Source organism: Talpa occidentalis, unplaced genomic scaffold, assembly GCF_014898055.3.
Source record: "Talpa occidentalis isolate TD23 unplaced genomic scaffold, MPIMG_talOcc4v2.1 talOcc4.17, whole genome shotgun sequence".
Classification (NCBI taxonomy): Eukaryota; Metazoa; Chordata; class Mammalia; order Eulipotyphla; family Talpidae; genus Talpa; species Talpa occidentalis.
Genome location: NW_023601754.1, coordinates 7,562,089 through 7,579,458, shown reverse-complemented (window position 1 = coordinate 7,579,458; position 17,370 = coordinate 7,562,089). Strand labels below are relative to the sequence as shown.

Below are 17,370 nucleotides of genomic sequence, written 5' to 3'. Positions count from 1 at the left end.
CTGCTTACCTCCATCAGCAGCTAGACCCTTGTACAGCCCCTCCATGCAAGGGGCTGGTGAGCCCTTTCACTAGGGAATCGGCACTTCCCAGGCATTGATTTCAGGAGACACTTAAACTGTGTTTGCACATCAGTGACTGAAATTGATATTGTCCTGATACTGTCCTCAGCAGTCCATACTAGCAGGCAGACAGTGACCAAGGTGCCTGAAATCATAGTAGCTAACACACAGGTGGGTTTGCGCTCTTAGTGTTGCCTTTGAGTTACATTCACTACAGTCCCGTGGGAGCACCATGGATGTGACCAGTGCTCAAAAATTAAGATTATCCTACAAATGATAGAGGTGTTGTGGGTTGGTTTGTGTGTTTAGCATCTGGAGCTGAGGTTAACGTACAGGAACTCAGAGGACGCACAGAGAACCTGGAATGGCCGGAGGGGACTGCGGTCAGGGTGAAGCCCTCACACTTACGTTAGCTTCTGCTTCATAAAGTGGTCCGGATCTTGGGCTGTGTAGGACGTGATTTCCTGGCCCACACCCAAGTCTTCGGGCACTTCCACCCTCTTTTGAGGAGGTACGAAGATGGGGTCTTCGTTCACGTCCTTCACGGTGACGGTCACGGTGGCTGTGGAGGTCGGGAGCTGGACTTCAAAGGCGACCTCGTTTGTCACGATCACACATAGATCATACTTCTGCTTGGCCTCAAAATCCAAGCCCTAAAGAGCAGGGGAAAGTGAGTTAAATATATTTCATGTTGGAAAAAAAAAATCCTTGATTATCACTTTAGATAAGCAATATATCAGTGACTCTCACATCTGACCGCATTAGGAAAAGCAAACTTGCTTTTCAAGAATATGGACGGGGGGCCTCCCTGCTGGTGCAAGGGGTTAAGCACTGCACTATGAAGCAATCCGCAGTCTCTGCAGCACAAGTTCGATTCCCAGCCAGCCAGGGAGCTACCCACATGGTGAAGCAGACCTCTCCAGTCTCAGCTGCGGCTCCCCTCAGCAGTGAGTCTGCCTGTTCTGTTCCCCACTCTCTCTGGTGAATCCTCTCACCCCCCACAGCTCTGGCCTATAATCCAGCTCTTGTATGCATAAATAAATAAATCTTAAAAAAAAAATATGGACGGGGCCTCCCTGGTGGCACAGGCGGTTGAGCGCCACACTGTGAAGCTGTCTGCAGCCTCTGCAGCACCGATTTGAACCTGGCCGGCGAGAATCCCCACCTGGTGAAGCAGACCTCTCCTGTCTCGCCCACTGCTCCCCTCAGCAGTGTATTTCTTCAGTCTGCCTGTTCTGTTCCCTGCTCTGTCTCTGGTGACTCCTCTCACCCTCCCGCGCATCTGGCCTGTACCCCGGTTCGTGTATAAAAATTAATAAACCTTTAAAAAAAAACCACCAAAAAAAACCAGAATATGGACGCCTGGGCCCTAACCCCAGAGCCAGTAAATCACAATCTCAGAGGCTGGGGGGCCTGGGCATTGATGTTCTTCCAAGCTTCCCATGACTCACATGCAGCTATAGTATGTGATGCAACCTCAAAGAATAAAGAACTCCCCCAAAATCGCACATGGCAGACCCTCAGTTAACAAATACTAGCACAGTCAGTTACTCCCTGAAGATGATAAGAATGTACATGCCCTCCGTGACAGCACATACCCCTGCCCTGGTACCACTAAGCTTTGAGGCAGAACATGGAGTTTGGTGTAGATCAGCACAGCGGGCCATGTTAGGGGCTGACACAACCGAGCAGACACTGAGGCCAGGGAGTGGGCGCAGGGCTGTCAGTTTCTGCATCTTACCAGCTCCCAGTACAAACCTTAGCCGTCTTCAGAATGCCATCGTTGGTGACTGGGTCTGTGGTGACAACAAATTGCCCCTCGTTATCATTTAATATGGTGTACACAGCTGTCCACGCCGGGGTGTTGGGGGCGTCGTCATCGGTCACTTTGAGGGTGGTGATGTAGGCATCAACCTGGTTCTCCAACACTGACCCCTCGTACTGCAGAGCAAAAAAGAAGATGGGTCAATCAGGAGGCACCCAGTCCCGATAGTGCAGAAGGATCTCTGGGGGCTCAGGGAATACTTTGAGAGCCCTTCTGTGGAGAGGTCTCAGGAGGGGCCCACTCTGATGGAAGTCGAGGACGCCCCCTTCTGGAGTCGGTCCACATACAGGAAGCTGAAAAGTGCAGGTCCCTCCAAGAGCTCAGCACGCTGGCCTCATTGCTGACTGTGGTCTTGAGCAAGGGGCGTAGAGTGGTCCACACCACTGCTACCCCACGCTTTGGGGACATCCCCTTGCACTCAGGCTGGCTTCTAAAATTCTCACGTCAGTCTACAAGGGCTCCCAGCATCCCACCTCCATCTAATCACAAGGTTTTCGGTCCTTGCTGTGCATCAAGCTTGCTCTGGATTCACGGCACCGTGCTCGTGCTAATCCCTCTGCCTAGAACACTCTTCCACTGTCTCCTGCCCCATACTGCCAGCCTCCGATCCAGTCTTAGTATAAACGTTACTCCCTGTCATTGTGAGACGTCGCTTCTTATACACACATGCTCAGCTTAGAATAGCGACACTTCTAGTCTCCTAAAAATCCATTCTCCCCTTCTTCACTATGTTGTTGGGGGCAGCTATGTGCCCAGATAAAACACTGTGTGTGCAGCCTTCTTTGTAGACATCTTCCTAGGGCGAGGAGAACCTGGCGTAGCAGTAATGCCTTCTGCACGCCTTCCTGCCCCCACCGCCTTCCTGAGGGAAGCACAGACACGCCGGAGCTCCAGCAGCTCTGCTGGGCCACAAGGGACAGTGGATGTCATGGACCATGACCGCAGGACAAGAAGACAAAGGACTGTTTGCTTATAACTCAAGAGGCAGCTCTCCGTTGCTAATAGAGGGCCTAGGTTTTTTCTAGGTGACTCTCCGCTTTCTCCTTGTCTGCGTTTAATACAAGTGCAAACAATACTTTGCACAAGGTGCCTATCACCCACCCCACCCCCCCAGCTAGACTACCAACTCCATGAGAGCAGTATCCTTGTCTGCTTGCTTTGTGATTCTGTCTTCAGTGTCGACCACACTGCCTGGCGTAGACTTGGGTTAAAATTGGCTTAATGAGGGCCTCCCCTGGTGGCGCAGGCGGTTGAGCGCCATGCTGTGAAGCTGTCCGCAGCCTCTGCAGCGCTAGTCGATCCCAGCCAGGGAGCAAGGGTCCCACATGGCGCGGCAGACCTCTCCTGTCGTGCCCGCTGCCCCCCTCAGCAGTGAATTTCGGTCACTGCCTGTTCTGTTCCCTGCTCTGTCTCTGGTGAATCCTCTCACCCTCCCGTACATCTGGCCTGTACCCCGGTTCTTATATAAAATAAATAACTCTTTTTAAAAAAAAATCTTAAAAAAAATATATTGGCTCGATGAAAAATTAAAACCGGGTATGATTTGCTACCAAGATGCGCAACACAAGGACACAGTCAGTAGGTGCTCCCTGACCTTCACCAACCTGTGCCAATAGGCTCCAGGTCACAAAGGGAACAAAGAAGCTCAGCAACAACTGCGACTCCTGTTGGCTTCCTCCTCAAGTCAGCATCCCCTAGAGTCTGGGGAAAGCTATCGAAAGTCTGGCCAGGAGCCACTGCGAAACAAAGGCCCTTCCTCGGAAACCCTCCAGAGAGCTGCAGAATTACCGTGGTGGGGTTGAAGACGGGAGGGTTATCGTTGCTGTCGGTGACTGTGATCACGGCTGTTGCTGTTGTGCTTAAGCCGTTACCATTCATATCAGCAGCTTGAACCACCAGGGTGTACTTGGGAATACTCTGTGGGTAGATGAATCACATCCCAGTCAGACCACCAGCCATGCCAGGCCCCGCCTAGCCCACAGCATACAAGAGTGTTTTTTATCACCTGCTGAAATTCCTGCCTGCGAGGCGCAAGGCCCCTGGACAGAGTTTACATGCCAAGCTCAGACCGTCACCGCCCCCATGCCCGCTGGCCACTGGCATCAAAGGAGGTTTGCTTTGTTGTGTTGGGTGTAGCTAATGTCAGTCCACCCCACGCCCACCAGATCCTCCTGACCCTGTACCTCCCGGTCCAGGCCGGTGGTGACCACACTGATGATGCCAGTTTCCTTGTGGATGGTGAACATCTTGTGCGGCAGCTCCGGATCCTGGCTGAGGATGGAGTATCCGATGGCAGCGTTGTCGGTGCGCACGTCGTCGTCCGCGTCGGTGGCATTGACCTGCATCACAGAGGTCCCTGGAGGCATTGAAGGAGAGGAAGACTCGGTCAGGCTGCACTCTGGGGTCTGTGCAATACCGCCACCTTGGTCCTATCCAGTGTTTGGGGGAGGGGCGAAGGGCACCCCTCATCCATTCGTGCATCTCTGAATGTCTCGCCAGAGTGCCGGGGAGGAAGCAAGCGCTCCACCCAATGAGCACTGTTCCGAGAGCTCGGCTTCCCTGCACGAATTTTGGACGGGGGCGCCTGGGGGTGGGGTACACATGAGGAAGAATATGGGGAAGAAATAACCTGAAACTAAAACATTGTGCCCTGTCTCTCACCCTGTGTAAACGGGGTGTAAAATGAGTGAAGTTACAGAAATTTCCAGTTTGCTGTTCAGCCACAGTTGCATCAGAGAAAATGATTGAGATAATTGCTTTCAAGTGGACGCTCTCTGTAACTGGGTTACAAATATTCAAAGGGCCAGTTCCCAGAACATCTAGAACAACTCCAAGAGACAACGGGAGTGCCGCCGTGTATGCATAGACATGTTATTCCCACGTTCCGTCTACTGACAATGCTACCATGAACATCTGGGTCTACATAGCCCTTCAAATGAGTGCTAGTGTGTTTTTAGGACAAATACCCAGAAGTAGAATAGCTAGGTCATAGAGCAATTCTTGTCTCAATTTTGACGCCCCACCATCCCATTTTCCATGCCTGTGCCAGTCTGCATTCCCACCAGCACGACCCCCAACACTTGTCCCCTATCTGTGTACAATAAGCCATTCTCCTGGGGTCCAGTGAGGGCTCATTATGGGTCAGGTTTGCATTTCCCTGATGAAAAGTTTTATGTCTTTTTGTAGGTAAACTAATACACCCGGAGTTGGCTTCCCAAGTTCCGTCCCTATGAAGGAGCTGACTTTGGGGCCTACAGAATCGAAGTGTCTTTCTGGGTACTCAGCGCCTCGTAGCTGGGCCTACCTGGAAGAGCACCTTCCATGACAGACCCCTCAAAGACCTGCTGGACGAACACCGGCTTGTTGTCATTCTGATCCGTCACCGTGATCACAATCTCCATCGGGTCTTCAATGGCCTCCCCGTTAGACGACACAGCGTGAGAAAAGAGCTGCAAGAGGAGCCAAGTGAGGAGGACTCAGACCCCGACCAGGAGAAGAGGCGGGAGGGAGGGAGCGGACCCCAGCAGGGTGGGCTCCCTGGCCTCACACTCGTGCTTCTGCTCGCACCAGGTCAAGGCACTGGCCGGGGTCCTGGCGCGTGTAACAGACTCGCGGGCTGCAGAGCACACCCGCCATTGCCGGCGCCGGGGCGGGTGGTCCGGGCCCAAGGAGACGGCGGTGGAAACCGAAAACACGCCTGACTTGCTCCCAGCAGGAGCACGCCCATGTCCAGGTGAGTGTTCCTGCCGGGCTTTGCTGCCCTCGGCCTCAACGCACGACCTCCCGGCCTCTGAGTCACGTCCAGGGCTCAGCAATTGTCTGTGCTGCCCGGTCCCACCACTCTCCTCTTCCTCTGAGTCAGGGACGTCCATCCCAAGACCAGGTCAACATCTTAGAGCTAAACGCATTAAGAACTTGCCCCCCACCCCGATTCTGAACAAAAAATGAAACACCCCCCAATTTTACCAGGTTCTCCTGTCCCTGAACAGGCCTAGGTGTCGCTTAAACGCTGCACATGTTCGGCGCATCGGGATCAAGCGCTGCGACGTGGAGGGACGGAAACCTTTGCAAGGGGGTGTCCCCGCGCCGGGAAGCTCAGAGCTACTCACAATGTACTGCGGAATATGTTCTCTGTCCAGGGGCATCGTCACGTTCAGTCTCCCTGTTTCTCTTTCAATGACAAACACGCCCACGGGGGGGGAGTCCGCTCCTTGGCCAGTGATGCTGTAGAAAACCTGGGTTTCTTTGTCCCTGTTTGATTTAATCTGAAGAGAGAAAAAAAGAATGAGCCAGGAAGGATCCTGACACAGGTCCTTTCTCTCTCTCTCTCTCTCTCTCTCTCCTTTGTCCTCCTCTGCCCAATCCCTCCCAAAGAGACAATTTCCTTCCCTACCTGAACCACGGTTTTGGGAAACGGGCCTTTCTCATTTTCTGGGCAGTTGATGGGGGGGATCACCCAGTCTCTCTTCTGTCTTCTGAGCCCCTGGTGGGAGCCGGGAAATGTGAGCACTTCCCCCTGCGTCCTGGACAGAGAGTCCTGGAAGGAAAGAGACAAAGAACAAAATGAAAAAATTCTGGAGAAACAAGAGGTCAGAGAGCAACCCCCCCGGGCAGCAGCCCCAGCCCGGGCAGCGGATGGCTGCACCTCATGCCAAAACAGTCCAAGCAAAACCCAATAAACCCCTTTGCCGCGCAACACTGTGTTCTCTTAGGATCTTAAGAGTGCAGCGTTCAAGTAGTCGTTACGAATTATGCCTAAAGGTGTGAGGGTTTGTTGTTATTTTACAAGCTATGTCAAGCCTTCTCATTTTTAATAGTATAGTATAGGCTGATGATTGACTAGAGGAGCTTATTCAGCAAGTGCTTATTCAGGTGCTTTAATCTTCTTTTCCTGTTTCTTTTTCATACAGGTCCCCCAAGGTGTAGTGAACAACAGAAATGATCTATGCATAGTTTTGGGAATTGGTACTAAGGGCTACTTTGTGATCAATACAAATTCTTTAATCTTATTGTGTCATTATGTTTTCCATTTGTTCTAAACGGAAGTGTTGGGACGGGAACCAAAAACACCCCTTTGTGACTTAGAATCAACAGTTTTTGTGTGTGATAGAGAATTTTATGCACACACAGGGAAATAAGATAGTTGAAGATGGAAGGGTAAGATCTTCCAAATTATGTAAGTGTCTTAAAGTGGTCTAGAGGGGACACAGCAAAGGTTCCAGAGGACAATGCCACCCGCTCCCATGTGTCCGAGCACCCACTCAGTCACTGGTCACCGCTTTGCCAAGTGTATTCCAGCCCTAGCTCCTTGCTTTGAAATTTTAGGTCAAAACACAAGGCAGATATAAAATGAGACCAGGTATCGGAAAACCTCGCCATCCTCCATCCCCGCATATTGTTTCTCACACACACACACGCAACCCGCCTTCCTGCATGAACCTGCAAAGAAGCAATGCCCCTGTGCCAAAGGAAGGCTATAGAGCCAGGCTGCGAATCCTCACTATGGCACCCCCGTCCTCTTGGGGAGATTATTTAGCTTCTTTGTCCCAGTTTCTTTACATCTAAAAAATGGGGATAAAATTAGTACCTATATCAGAGTTCTTGAAAGGATTAAATTAGATACTAATGCAGCAGATAAAGCAGTTAAAATAGTGTCTGAGACATAGTAAGTGCTCAATAAATGATAATAATTAAGATAATAGCTATCCTGGCCCAGTTGGAAAACACCGAGTTATGGTTTTGATAAAGCTGGCTTTGGGATCTGGGCCCAGCAGAGGAACAGGCTGTGAAACTGGTTGTCAAGCCGTGTGCTAACCTAGAGTCACCACCAGCTGCATTCAGGGCGCCCAGTGGGCTTCACTGAGTGAATACAAATTCATCCGGCACCTGGAAGAGGAAGATTCTGTCGTGCTCACATGAAGACCGCAGAACATTTTCAGAGAATAATAAACTGATAAACTGAGGGATGAGAAAGCTAACATTAAGATCTTTGTGTGTGAAATGAAAGGGAATCATTCCTAAACTCAATGAACGTGGCATTCATCCCTCGAGCAAAAACAAAGATGCCAGACTGAGCAATTCACCCAGAGACAAAGAGGTGGAAGGTTGGATTTAGTCTTATCCTCTCCTCTCCCCCTAACTTTACTGAGGTAAACTGAGCAGACTGTATACTTGAAGGTCTACAACAACATGTTTTGATAGACACTAGATCTTTCTTGTATGAATTAAAAGGTTAAGATCATCACCCCCTCTCCTAATGGAGGACACCTGACTCCACAAGCGTCCCTTGAACTAGAGACAGATGAAAGTCAATTTCAAACCCGCATGACAGAGTTGCCACCTACTACTCAATAATCCAGTTGTCCTTCCCTTATTGAAAAACAAAAATGTTTTATATATAGCTCAAACTTTAGTATGCAGTGTGTGCAAGTAAAACAAACCACACCCTACGCTTCACTTTATACACATCATACACTCCCCCCCTTACTCATCACCTAGAATAAAGATGTGATGACTGGAGCACCAGCAGCCATTTTGGGTTGTGAGGTATCCTTGAGGATGGAAGCTCTGTGCTGAGGATGACAGGGCAGAAAGAAGAGGAATCTGGGCTATTGGTGACTTAGGAGTCTCCCTGTTGGCCACAATTTGCCCTTGGAATTTCTTAACTTAAAAGAGAAATGCTCCGTTTCGTAAAAGACAAATCACTGTAATTTGTGGGTTTCTACAGTATACATTTGAACCTAATCATGACACAGCAGACATGGAAACAAAGGCAAGTTGGCAGAGGTGGGGTGGAAAAGTTGACAGACCAGGCTCTAAACTATCTTTTGTTCACAAAAGGCTTCCACATACAGCACCCCAGCAATAACTCACGATGTTGAGTTTTTGTGAATGACAGTTAAATGGAGAGATTAGCCAAGGAGCGATGTTAAAAGAGTTCAACTAAATTTTTCTGGTCTGTTCAATAATGCCAAGGAGAAAAATTAGATCTAATACCAAGGAGTAAAATTAGATCTAGCAGAACTACTAAATTCTGAGGACATCGAGAGTCTTCAGGGAGAAAAACAGGAGCCAGCCTGAAAGGCCCCGGCACTTAAAACATGTTCCACACGTCCAAGCAGTGAGCAGGATACAACTAGAACGCCCCCCAGAGCCAGATCTTCTGGTGGGAAGCACCATGGGAACAGTTTAAAAAGTGACAATGGCATTTGGCTTTAGGTAACAATTCTCAGAAATACCCTTGCCAAGAATCTGGATGGACAGACATCTTCCACTCATGGCCAATCCACCTGTGTGCCCAGGTGGACTGAATATTTACTGGGCTCCTGGTATGTGCCAGACCCAGGGCCAGACACTGCAAATACCATGGGGAAGACTCTTGTCAAGATTACAGCCCAGTGGGGCAAAAGCTCCCCACCAATTCTTCCCTCTCTACTAGAAACAAAGAGCAAAGTGAATCAGACAATTGACTCCTCGGTCACCCTTCCTCCAGGAGTAAGACAGGCAACAATTTCTGACTCCTTCTCTATATGCCTTGCAGAGTTCTGCCCCTTCCTATAGACCCATTCCTGGCTATATAGGTATAGATATGGCTCTATGCATGCAGCCATTATGATCTCCATTTTACAGTTAAGGAAACTCAAGCATAGACAGATTCAATGATTCCCCTGGGGCTACTCGGGGTGGAAAATGGTAGGGCTGGGGTTTCATCCCAGACGAGAGTACCGGCTCTTACTCTTCCACACTGCCTGCAGAAATCCAGGTAAGGCCACCCTGCCGTTGTGTGGCCTGATCCCTCTCTACCGGACAACAACAAAAACCCCCAGACAAGAATCGGTTCAGTTAGAGCCCCGGGGGTGGGGGGGATCCTTGGCAGTATATGGAGACATTTTTGGCATCAAGTGGATGAGGGCAAGGGATGCTGCTAAAATGGTATAGTTCCCAGGATAACCCCACAAAAACTGTCCAGCCCCAAATGTGAACGGTGCCAAGGCAGGGAACCTTGGATTAGGCGGGCGGCTAAAACAACTCCCAACAAAGAAACACCCCAACGTACGTGATGGCGGTGCTGGTGCTGGCGCGCTGCTACCGTCAGCGTGATCTTGGTGGAGAGCTTCCTGCGGCTGGAGTCCCAGGCGTGGACAAGGAAACTCATTTCTGGATTATGCAGCTGTAGAGCCCTTTTAACCGTAAGCACGCCGTCAGGGCCCAGCTTGAAGTGGCTGTTATCGGAATGGTAGACTGTTCTTGGCTGACCGGTGCAGGCTTCAAATCTCACTGCAGGACATAAATCACAGCAGTTAGGAAACTGGGTGGATTAAAGACAAGAACATTCCTTCCCTTATAAAATCGAAATTGATTCATCCGCCAAAACCTTGACTCACACAAAGCAAGCAACAGCCAATCAAAGCATAGTCGGGTGACAGGAAAGCAAAGGTGTCAAAGTGGTCAATCTAATCTTTATGTTTTGGACGATTATAGGGTGACTTAACTGCGGCCGGATTTTTCCTTCTCATCTACTTGTTCCTTGTAAACAGTAACCAATCTAGAGAGTGACTTCATTAGCAACAAGAAAGGGCCCTCTTGTTCAGGTAGCCCTAAAATAAGATACACTGGGGCCTCTCTGGTGGCGCAAGGGGTTAAGACTCCACCTAAGAAGCTATCCACAGCCACTGAAGCACGAGTTCGGTCCCCGGCCAGGAAGATACCCACATGACGCAGCAGACCTCTCCCGTCTCACCTGCTGCTCCCCTCAGCAGTGTATTTCAGTCAGTCTGCCTGTTCTTTTCCCCACTCTGTCTCTGGTGAATCCTTGCACCCCCCACCTCTGGTTTGTACCTCAGTTCTTACATGTATAAATAAATCTTTTAAAAATAAATAAGAGCCTCCCTGGTGGCGCAAGCAGTTGAGCACAGCACTATGAAGCTATCCGTGCCCTCTGCAGTGCCGGTTTCATCCCCGCCAGCCAAGGAGCAACCCACATGGCGCAGCAAGCCTCCCCTGTCACACCTGCTGCTCCCCTCAGCAGTGCATTTCAGTCTGCCTGTTCTGCTCCCCGCTCTGTCTCTGGTGAATCCTCTTACCCTCCCGCACATCTGGCCTGTACCCCGGTTCTTGTATAAATAAATAAATCTAATAAATAAAAAATTAAATAAATCTCCCTATTGAGTCCAACAGTTAAAGACCAAAGTACAGTGAGATGATGTGGATGGTGTACATTCAAGTAAACAGTAACATAACAGTCAGGTGTGTGAACTCTGACCAGAGACCTGGGTTTAAGTGCTAATTCTTTTTTTTTTTTTTTTTAAAAGATTTATTTATTTATTTATTTATTTATACAAGCACTGAGTACAGTCAGAAGCGCGGGAGGATGAGAAAATTCAGAGTCAGAGCGGGGAGCAGAGCAGGCAGAAGGACCGAAGTACACTGCTGAGGGGAGCAGCGGGCGGCAGGAGAGGTCTGCGCGCCATGTGGGACCCTCACCCGGTGGCCGGGGAGCAGCCAGGGATCGAACCGGCGCTGCAGAGGCCGTGAGCAGCTTCGCAACCCAGCACTCAACTGCTGCGCCACCGGGGAGGCCCTAAGTGCTCATTCTTATTTCTAACGTTGGGAAAGTTATTTAATCTTTGTATCTCAGTCTATGCAGAAGTAGCACAAAGATAAACACTGTATTAAACTTCGTAAAATAAAAACTTAATAAACCAGGTCAGCTCTCCTCCGATCCTTTATTCAGTCCCCATAGTATTGCACAAAAGACACTGCTAAGGAAATATTTATTGAGTGCTGACGATCTGCCTCGGATCTGATGCAAAGAGGTAATGGCCGGTTGCAATCCCAAGCATAGAAGAGAAATGGATCACTGTGAATGAGACTTGCACAGTCTTTAGCCTAATCACACAGGGTGGTGAGACAAATGCAAGAGACGGAGAAGGTACTTGGGTGGAGGAATATTGTGACCAGCGCTTTAGAGACAAAGCTATTCAGAATATTAAAACTCAAAAAACATTAATATGCCCAGCTAGAGAGTCGTGGTACAACAGAGTCCCAAAGGCCTCATTCGGTGGATTTCCACCAAGACATATGCAAGAAATTACTGGACTCTAAGGGCAACATAGCGAACCAGACAGACAAGGTGCCTGTCCTGAGCTCACACTGTTTTATGGGAGAGGGACAAACACAGAAACCAAGAATTTCCAGTGGCGCTAAGAGCCAGCTGTGAGAGAATGAAAACGGGTGATGTAAGGGTGACAGGCGAGGAGCTTCAGAAAGGTGTAATTTGTACCGGTTGGTGAGGGCGGGCCTCGCCAAGGTGGAGGTATCTAAGCTGAGCCTTGAAGGGGCGGCCTTGAAAACACTTGGCTCCAGGGCCTTCTAGACAAAAGGATGAATCTACCGGACTGTCCATCCTAGGAAACTCTCCAGTTGGATTACTAGCCCCCCTTTCAAATAATCTCCTCTCGTTCCTTCACTGGAGCTTCTATTTGCCCAAGGGATCTTTTATTAGAAATGTCTCTCGATGCCTGTTTTACGAGGCTAGACACCTCTGCACGCTTGAGGCTCAGGTCTATGCGCAAAGCCCCAGGTCACCCCATGCCTGAATTGCAGTTCTCATTCCCTCCACCAGGGGGCATCCTCACACGTGTTTCTGAAGCCCAGAGCCCCACCTTTGTCAGAAGGAAGGAGACCACAAGTTAGGGAGGGGTTGGGAGTGAAGGGATAAGGAACACAATTATCCCCGTTTTGAAGAGGAGTAAACTGAGGCTCAGAGGTCAAGAAATGTCCCTGACATCCCCTAACAAGCCAACAGCAGGTCTGGGGCTGGCCATTACCTTGACTTGGTCTCACGCTGAGCGCAGCTCTCGCCTCTTTTCCTTTTTTTTCCATTGTAAAAGGACAGGGTGACTAGGAAAAGGAAAGCTGCTGGCACAGATGCGAGAGGAGAAGGAGCTGCTCTGCAAAGGGAAAAGGTGTGTCTCTTTCTCGACTACTTTTACTTTTAAAAAATGGTTTAGCGCCCGTCTCCAAGCAGATGCTAGGAACCCGAAGCAAGCTCGTGCCACTGCTGGGCATCTACCTGGGGAACAAAACAAAGCCCAGCGGAGCCGTCACACCAAGAGGAGCTGGTCCACGTGATGGCGCTGGGCCCCGTACAGTGCATTTAAAAAAAAAAAAAAAACCCTTAAAACCGAGCCTCTGGAGCTCACCTCCCAAACTTGTGGGCACTGGGAGGGGGTGCGCAGGGGAAGGCTGTAATGATGGGAAACGAGCCAAGAAGAAAGGTTTGGACTCAGTGTCCGCGACTGAAGATAAATCCAGCTCCCACCACGTTCTCCCTGAGTGGCTTTAAGTGAAAGGTTTCACCTGCACGCGCTGTACTGCCCCATGCAGGACACCACCTCTGGCCCAGCCTCCCAGCCTCCCTCGTCGGGGTTTTGTGGCCATCGCGACGGCTCTATCACCATTTGAGAAGGAAAGAGCAATGCAAGGGGAAGGCGAGGAATATCTTCATACTTTTGGCCGGAGAAGCTAGGAGACAGGTATCTGCTAATTAAACAGATGAGCCACAAAATGCCAACAGGAACAAAAGGCAAAGCCCCTCACGGACGGACAGACACGGCCCTTTAATCTAAAACTGACCTTCAATGGGCTTTTCCGACCAGTGACACAAGATGTTTGTCAAGTGCCCCTCCCCCACCGCGACCTCCCGACGAGCAGCGGGGCCGCTGGACTGGGCTGCGGGCTGTGCTCTCCGCCGACGGCAAGAGGCCAGTCTGTCCTGCCGGATTCCTCTCCACCCAGGGGCAGTGAGAGTTGGGACAAGCATGAATGGACTTGCCACGGGTGGCGGACTGAAGAGATGAAAACAGCTTTGCAAAAACCCGAGACGCAGGGCACTCAACCTGCTCGGCGCATCTCGTCTGTAAGGGCGGCGGGGCCGCCCGCTGGGCAGCGACAGCAGGGGCGCGGGCCAGGCGGCAGCCGTGACCTGAATTCCCAGGTGCTCATTAAGGCCCATTATCTTTCAGTGCAACCTGATCCTCTGGGCCGATTAACCAGAAATTATAGGGAAAGTGAGGGGATTTCCAGCTCCCACAAGCTCGCTTCACCCGGGGCAGGGCTGGGCAGTGTCTCTGGGCCACAGCACTTGGGGCAGGGCTGGGCAGTGTTTCTAGGCCACAGCACTCGCGGAGGCTGGGGTAGACGTGAGCATCTCCACAGTGAAAAGTGAAACACATGCAGCGCGCCCACCTCCCCGAATCCTGCTACTTTATCACTTGGTCTAGAAACCCTGGCCCGAGACCGGAGCAGCCACCTCCAAGTGAGAAAATGCTGCCACCCCAGGGACGCCATCAGCGCTGCTGCTGAAAGGACAGCCTCCCCTCTTGGCTGCCCCCCCCTTCTGCGGGCTAGAAACTTCTTGTTAATAGTTTAATACGTGTCAAACGTTAGGGGCCAGCAGTTCTATCTAATAACTCATTTAATCTCATTTACTCTTTGAGGTTAGTATTGCCACCCTGTTGCAGTATCACTGGAGTCCCTTTTTTCACACAGGGAAACTGAGGCAGCTAGTAAGTACTGATCGGGGCAGAAACCAGGCGGCCTGAGCGTTTATCTCCTACCTGCTCTATCTCGGGCTTCTCTGCAAGCCAGACCCTGCACTGGCTCTTTATCCCCATTTTCTGGCTGAACCCCCCATCTCCCCAGCCAAGCTCTGGGGCAGACACTCCGACGTCAGTGCTCCTCACTGTGGTGCGCAGCACTCAGGAAAGGAAGGCATGTTGAGAACAAAGCAAGCATGCACAGGACATTCCAGAGCAGTGTGGAATTCTCCACGCCAGGGGGTGAAGAGAAACTGGAGAGCAAGTGGGAGGCAAGACTAAGGGGGGTGGGAGAAAGGTAAAGGGGTAGTTTTGTTTCTCAGGCATGTTTTCCTGGAAGGCGCGCGGCGGACACTGCCGGCTGCACAGCCCGCGAGGGGCTTTTTAAAAATAACTTGAAATGAAAAGTATCCTTAACCCACCTGGAGAATGGGAAGGAAAGGCCATGCACCCCCTTCCCGGGGCCTGTGGCGGGAGCCTCAAGCAGAGGATGAAGTTCAAATACAAATGAGCCGAGCTGGGGGGGCCTCGCAGCATTCCTGGCTCGGGGTGCCCCCGTGGCTCCAGCAGCCCGCGTCGCGCCCACCCCCGCCGGCGCGGCTGGAATGTGAGTGGGTAGGAACAGAGCGGCGAGAAGCCCCACCACGTTTCCCCAGACGCTGGGATTTCAGGGCGCAGCGCGGCCATCAAAGCAGGCTAACCAGAGTCGACTTACTCGGCCACCGGCGGGGCGACCCAGTGACTTAGAAGTCGGCCCAGGAGGGAGCGGGTTCCCGCTGCACACAAAGGCCCGCATTATGGATGCTCCCCGCCCAAGGGCATTTCCCACGGCCCCCACCCAAGCACGCGGCCTTTGCTTTCTTCCCAGGACCATCTGAACTGGAGCGCTCCGCCTGGGGGGGGGGTCCCCACATGCCCTCGGGGGCAAGATCAGAGACACTTCTGAGGCTCCTGGGGGTCCTGCCGCCATGGCGTACCCCCAAACCACGGGCTTTGGTCTCTGGCCTCAATGCTGAGGATGACAAAGATGGGCGAGAGGCGTCCTGGGGCGCCAGGCGTGCATCACGAAGGCGGCAGGAGTCTTTCTGCGGCGCGGGCCGGCCCCAAAGCCCTAACCGCCACCTGCTCACCCGGCACTGGGCGAAGGATTCTGGAAGGTCCTCCCCTTTGAAGGGTGTCCGTGAAACACTCACCATCACATGTTCGTTGCGCACCCATGCTCAGAAAATTCAATTTCATGTTAAAAAAAAAAAAAAACGGAGGGAAGGCCGATCAGTATTTCTACCTTTGGGGACACTGAGGAGACTCGAGTTGCATCTTTTTAGCTCTGAGAATGCGCCGGTGCCGTGGACCACGCTGCTAACAGCCTCCAGAGCCCCAGCGGCCCTCAGCAGCACCATTCAGGAGCCCTGTTCATAAAGGAGGAAACTAAGGCTCAGAAGGCCTCTGAGGAGAACTTGGCCAAACCACACAGCTGTGAAGCGACAGAGCCTGTGGTCACCGAAGCCACAGTCAGGACGTAACCGCCAGGCCAGGCCCAGCCCACACCGATGAAGCCGGGGGTGACTCAGGTTGAATGGAAGCTGGCAAGTCAGTTCAGGCCGATCAAGGGGACGGCTGGAGCGTGACTAGAGGGAGAGCAGGAGCCAGGCCCCTTCCTCCAGCCCCCTCCACACGCTCACGGCCCCTCTCCTGGGAGGGAGGCTGGGTCTGCAGATCCAGGTTTCAGAAAATCCCGATGGCCAGGCAGCCAAGTGAAGGAGGAAGTTTTAACCTTCAGGTTCAGGAAGGTTCTGCTTTAGGTCACCACGTCACAGTAGCCAGAGTCCCTCTTATCGGGCAGCTTAAAACCCAAACATTTTTCTGGGAAAGACAAACAGCTTGGAAGATCGTGTTGTCTAACTCAGACGTTGTGGCCACAAAGCCTGTGTGATGTGGTCTCGGGGCCTTGGCTGGGGTCCCGGTACCCCATGAAATCTCCCTTGTGGACAGGCAGCGCCCATGGGTCCCAGGAAGGGAATTTACTTTCATGAAATTCATCAAATCCTTCCTCCCAGTCTTCAAAAAAAATGTTCCGGTGCCAAATAATCTAGCGGCGGTCTCTGCCTTTTAGTACTGTGTACCCCGACGGCAGGTGGTAGGTGAACACGGCCTGGACGGGTGGCAGGGAGCAAAGTCCTCTTCCCGTCCTTCCTTATCTATGACTGGCACTGACTGGGGCGGAGAGCGAGGCAGCAGGCACAGGGAGGGCACAGTGAGGTTGCAGATGAAAGAAAATTAAGTCCAGGCCTCTGCAGGCGGGGAGGCAACTGCTCTGAGCTCTGCTTCTTACAGGCCACGAGGCGCGGGAGACAACCCACCCCTTTGGGGGTCTGTTTCCGCGCACAAGCCCTCCCTCATCCTCCTCCAGCGGCTGCTTCAAAGAGTCTTTCTTCAGCTGCTATTACTGGGCTCCTCCTCCTGCCCAGGCATCTTTCTAAGGCCTGGGAAATGTCGCCCGAGGGGCCCCTAGGCAGCCCCTGCCCCCGTGGGGCTAACATTCCAGAAGAGGAGATAATTAAAGAAGTTCATGTGTCGGGACTAAAAGTGTAACAGGAAAACAAGCAGGTAAGGGGCTTCTCCCCGGGCCTCAGGCCTTAGGGAAGACCTCAGAAGGGGCATTTGAAGAGGCTTCTCGCTTCTGGCTGCAGGTCAAAGCAAGGCAGTGGGAAGATGGGGGGGTGCCCAAAGCCCACTCAGCACCTACTGGGTGCTGGGCCCTGCCCCGGTGCTGCAGACACAGCCGATGCTCCCTGCCTCGCCTCCTGCAGCCGGGTCCCGGGGCCTGAGCACAGCCTGGCTCCTGCTCCCCTGCTTTACAAGGCCAGAGGCCTCCCAGGCCCCACG

The 17,370-nt window shown here is 51.9% G+C and overlaps 1 protein-coding gene across 6 annotated transcripts in view; it reads right to left on the bottom strand.

The window, feature by feature from the left end:
- CDH1 (cadherin 1) overlaps positions 1-17,370 on the bottom strand; it is a 62,913-nt gene that overhangs the window by 9,601 nt on the left and 35,942 nt on the right. For 3 of the 6 annotated variants that reach the window (XM_037515978.2, XM_037515979.2, XM_054696939.1), the window contains 8 exons: positions 9,942-10,162; positions 6,279-6,422; positions 5,995-6,150; positions 5,190-5,334; positions 4,069-4,241; positions 3,674-3,802; positions 1,819-2,001; positions 469-713 (listed from right to left, as the gene is read on the bottom strand). In XM_037515978.2, the coding sequence (XP_037371875.1) occupies positions 469-713; positions 1,819-2,001; positions 3,674-3,802; positions 4,069-4,241; positions 5,190-5,334; positions 5,995-6,150; positions 6,279-6,422; positions 9,942-10,162 (1,396 nt within the window). Of the gene's footprint in view, positions 1-468; positions 714-1,818; positions 2,002-3,673; positions 3,803-4,068; positions 4,242-5,189; positions 5,335-5,994; positions 6,151-6,278; positions 6,423-9,941; positions 10,163-15,199; positions 15,207-15,677; positions 15,743-15,769; positions 16,800-17,370 lie in introns of those variants that run through there. The other 3 variants (XM_037515980.2, XM_037515981.2, XM_037515982.2) reach the window with 3 other exon arrangements.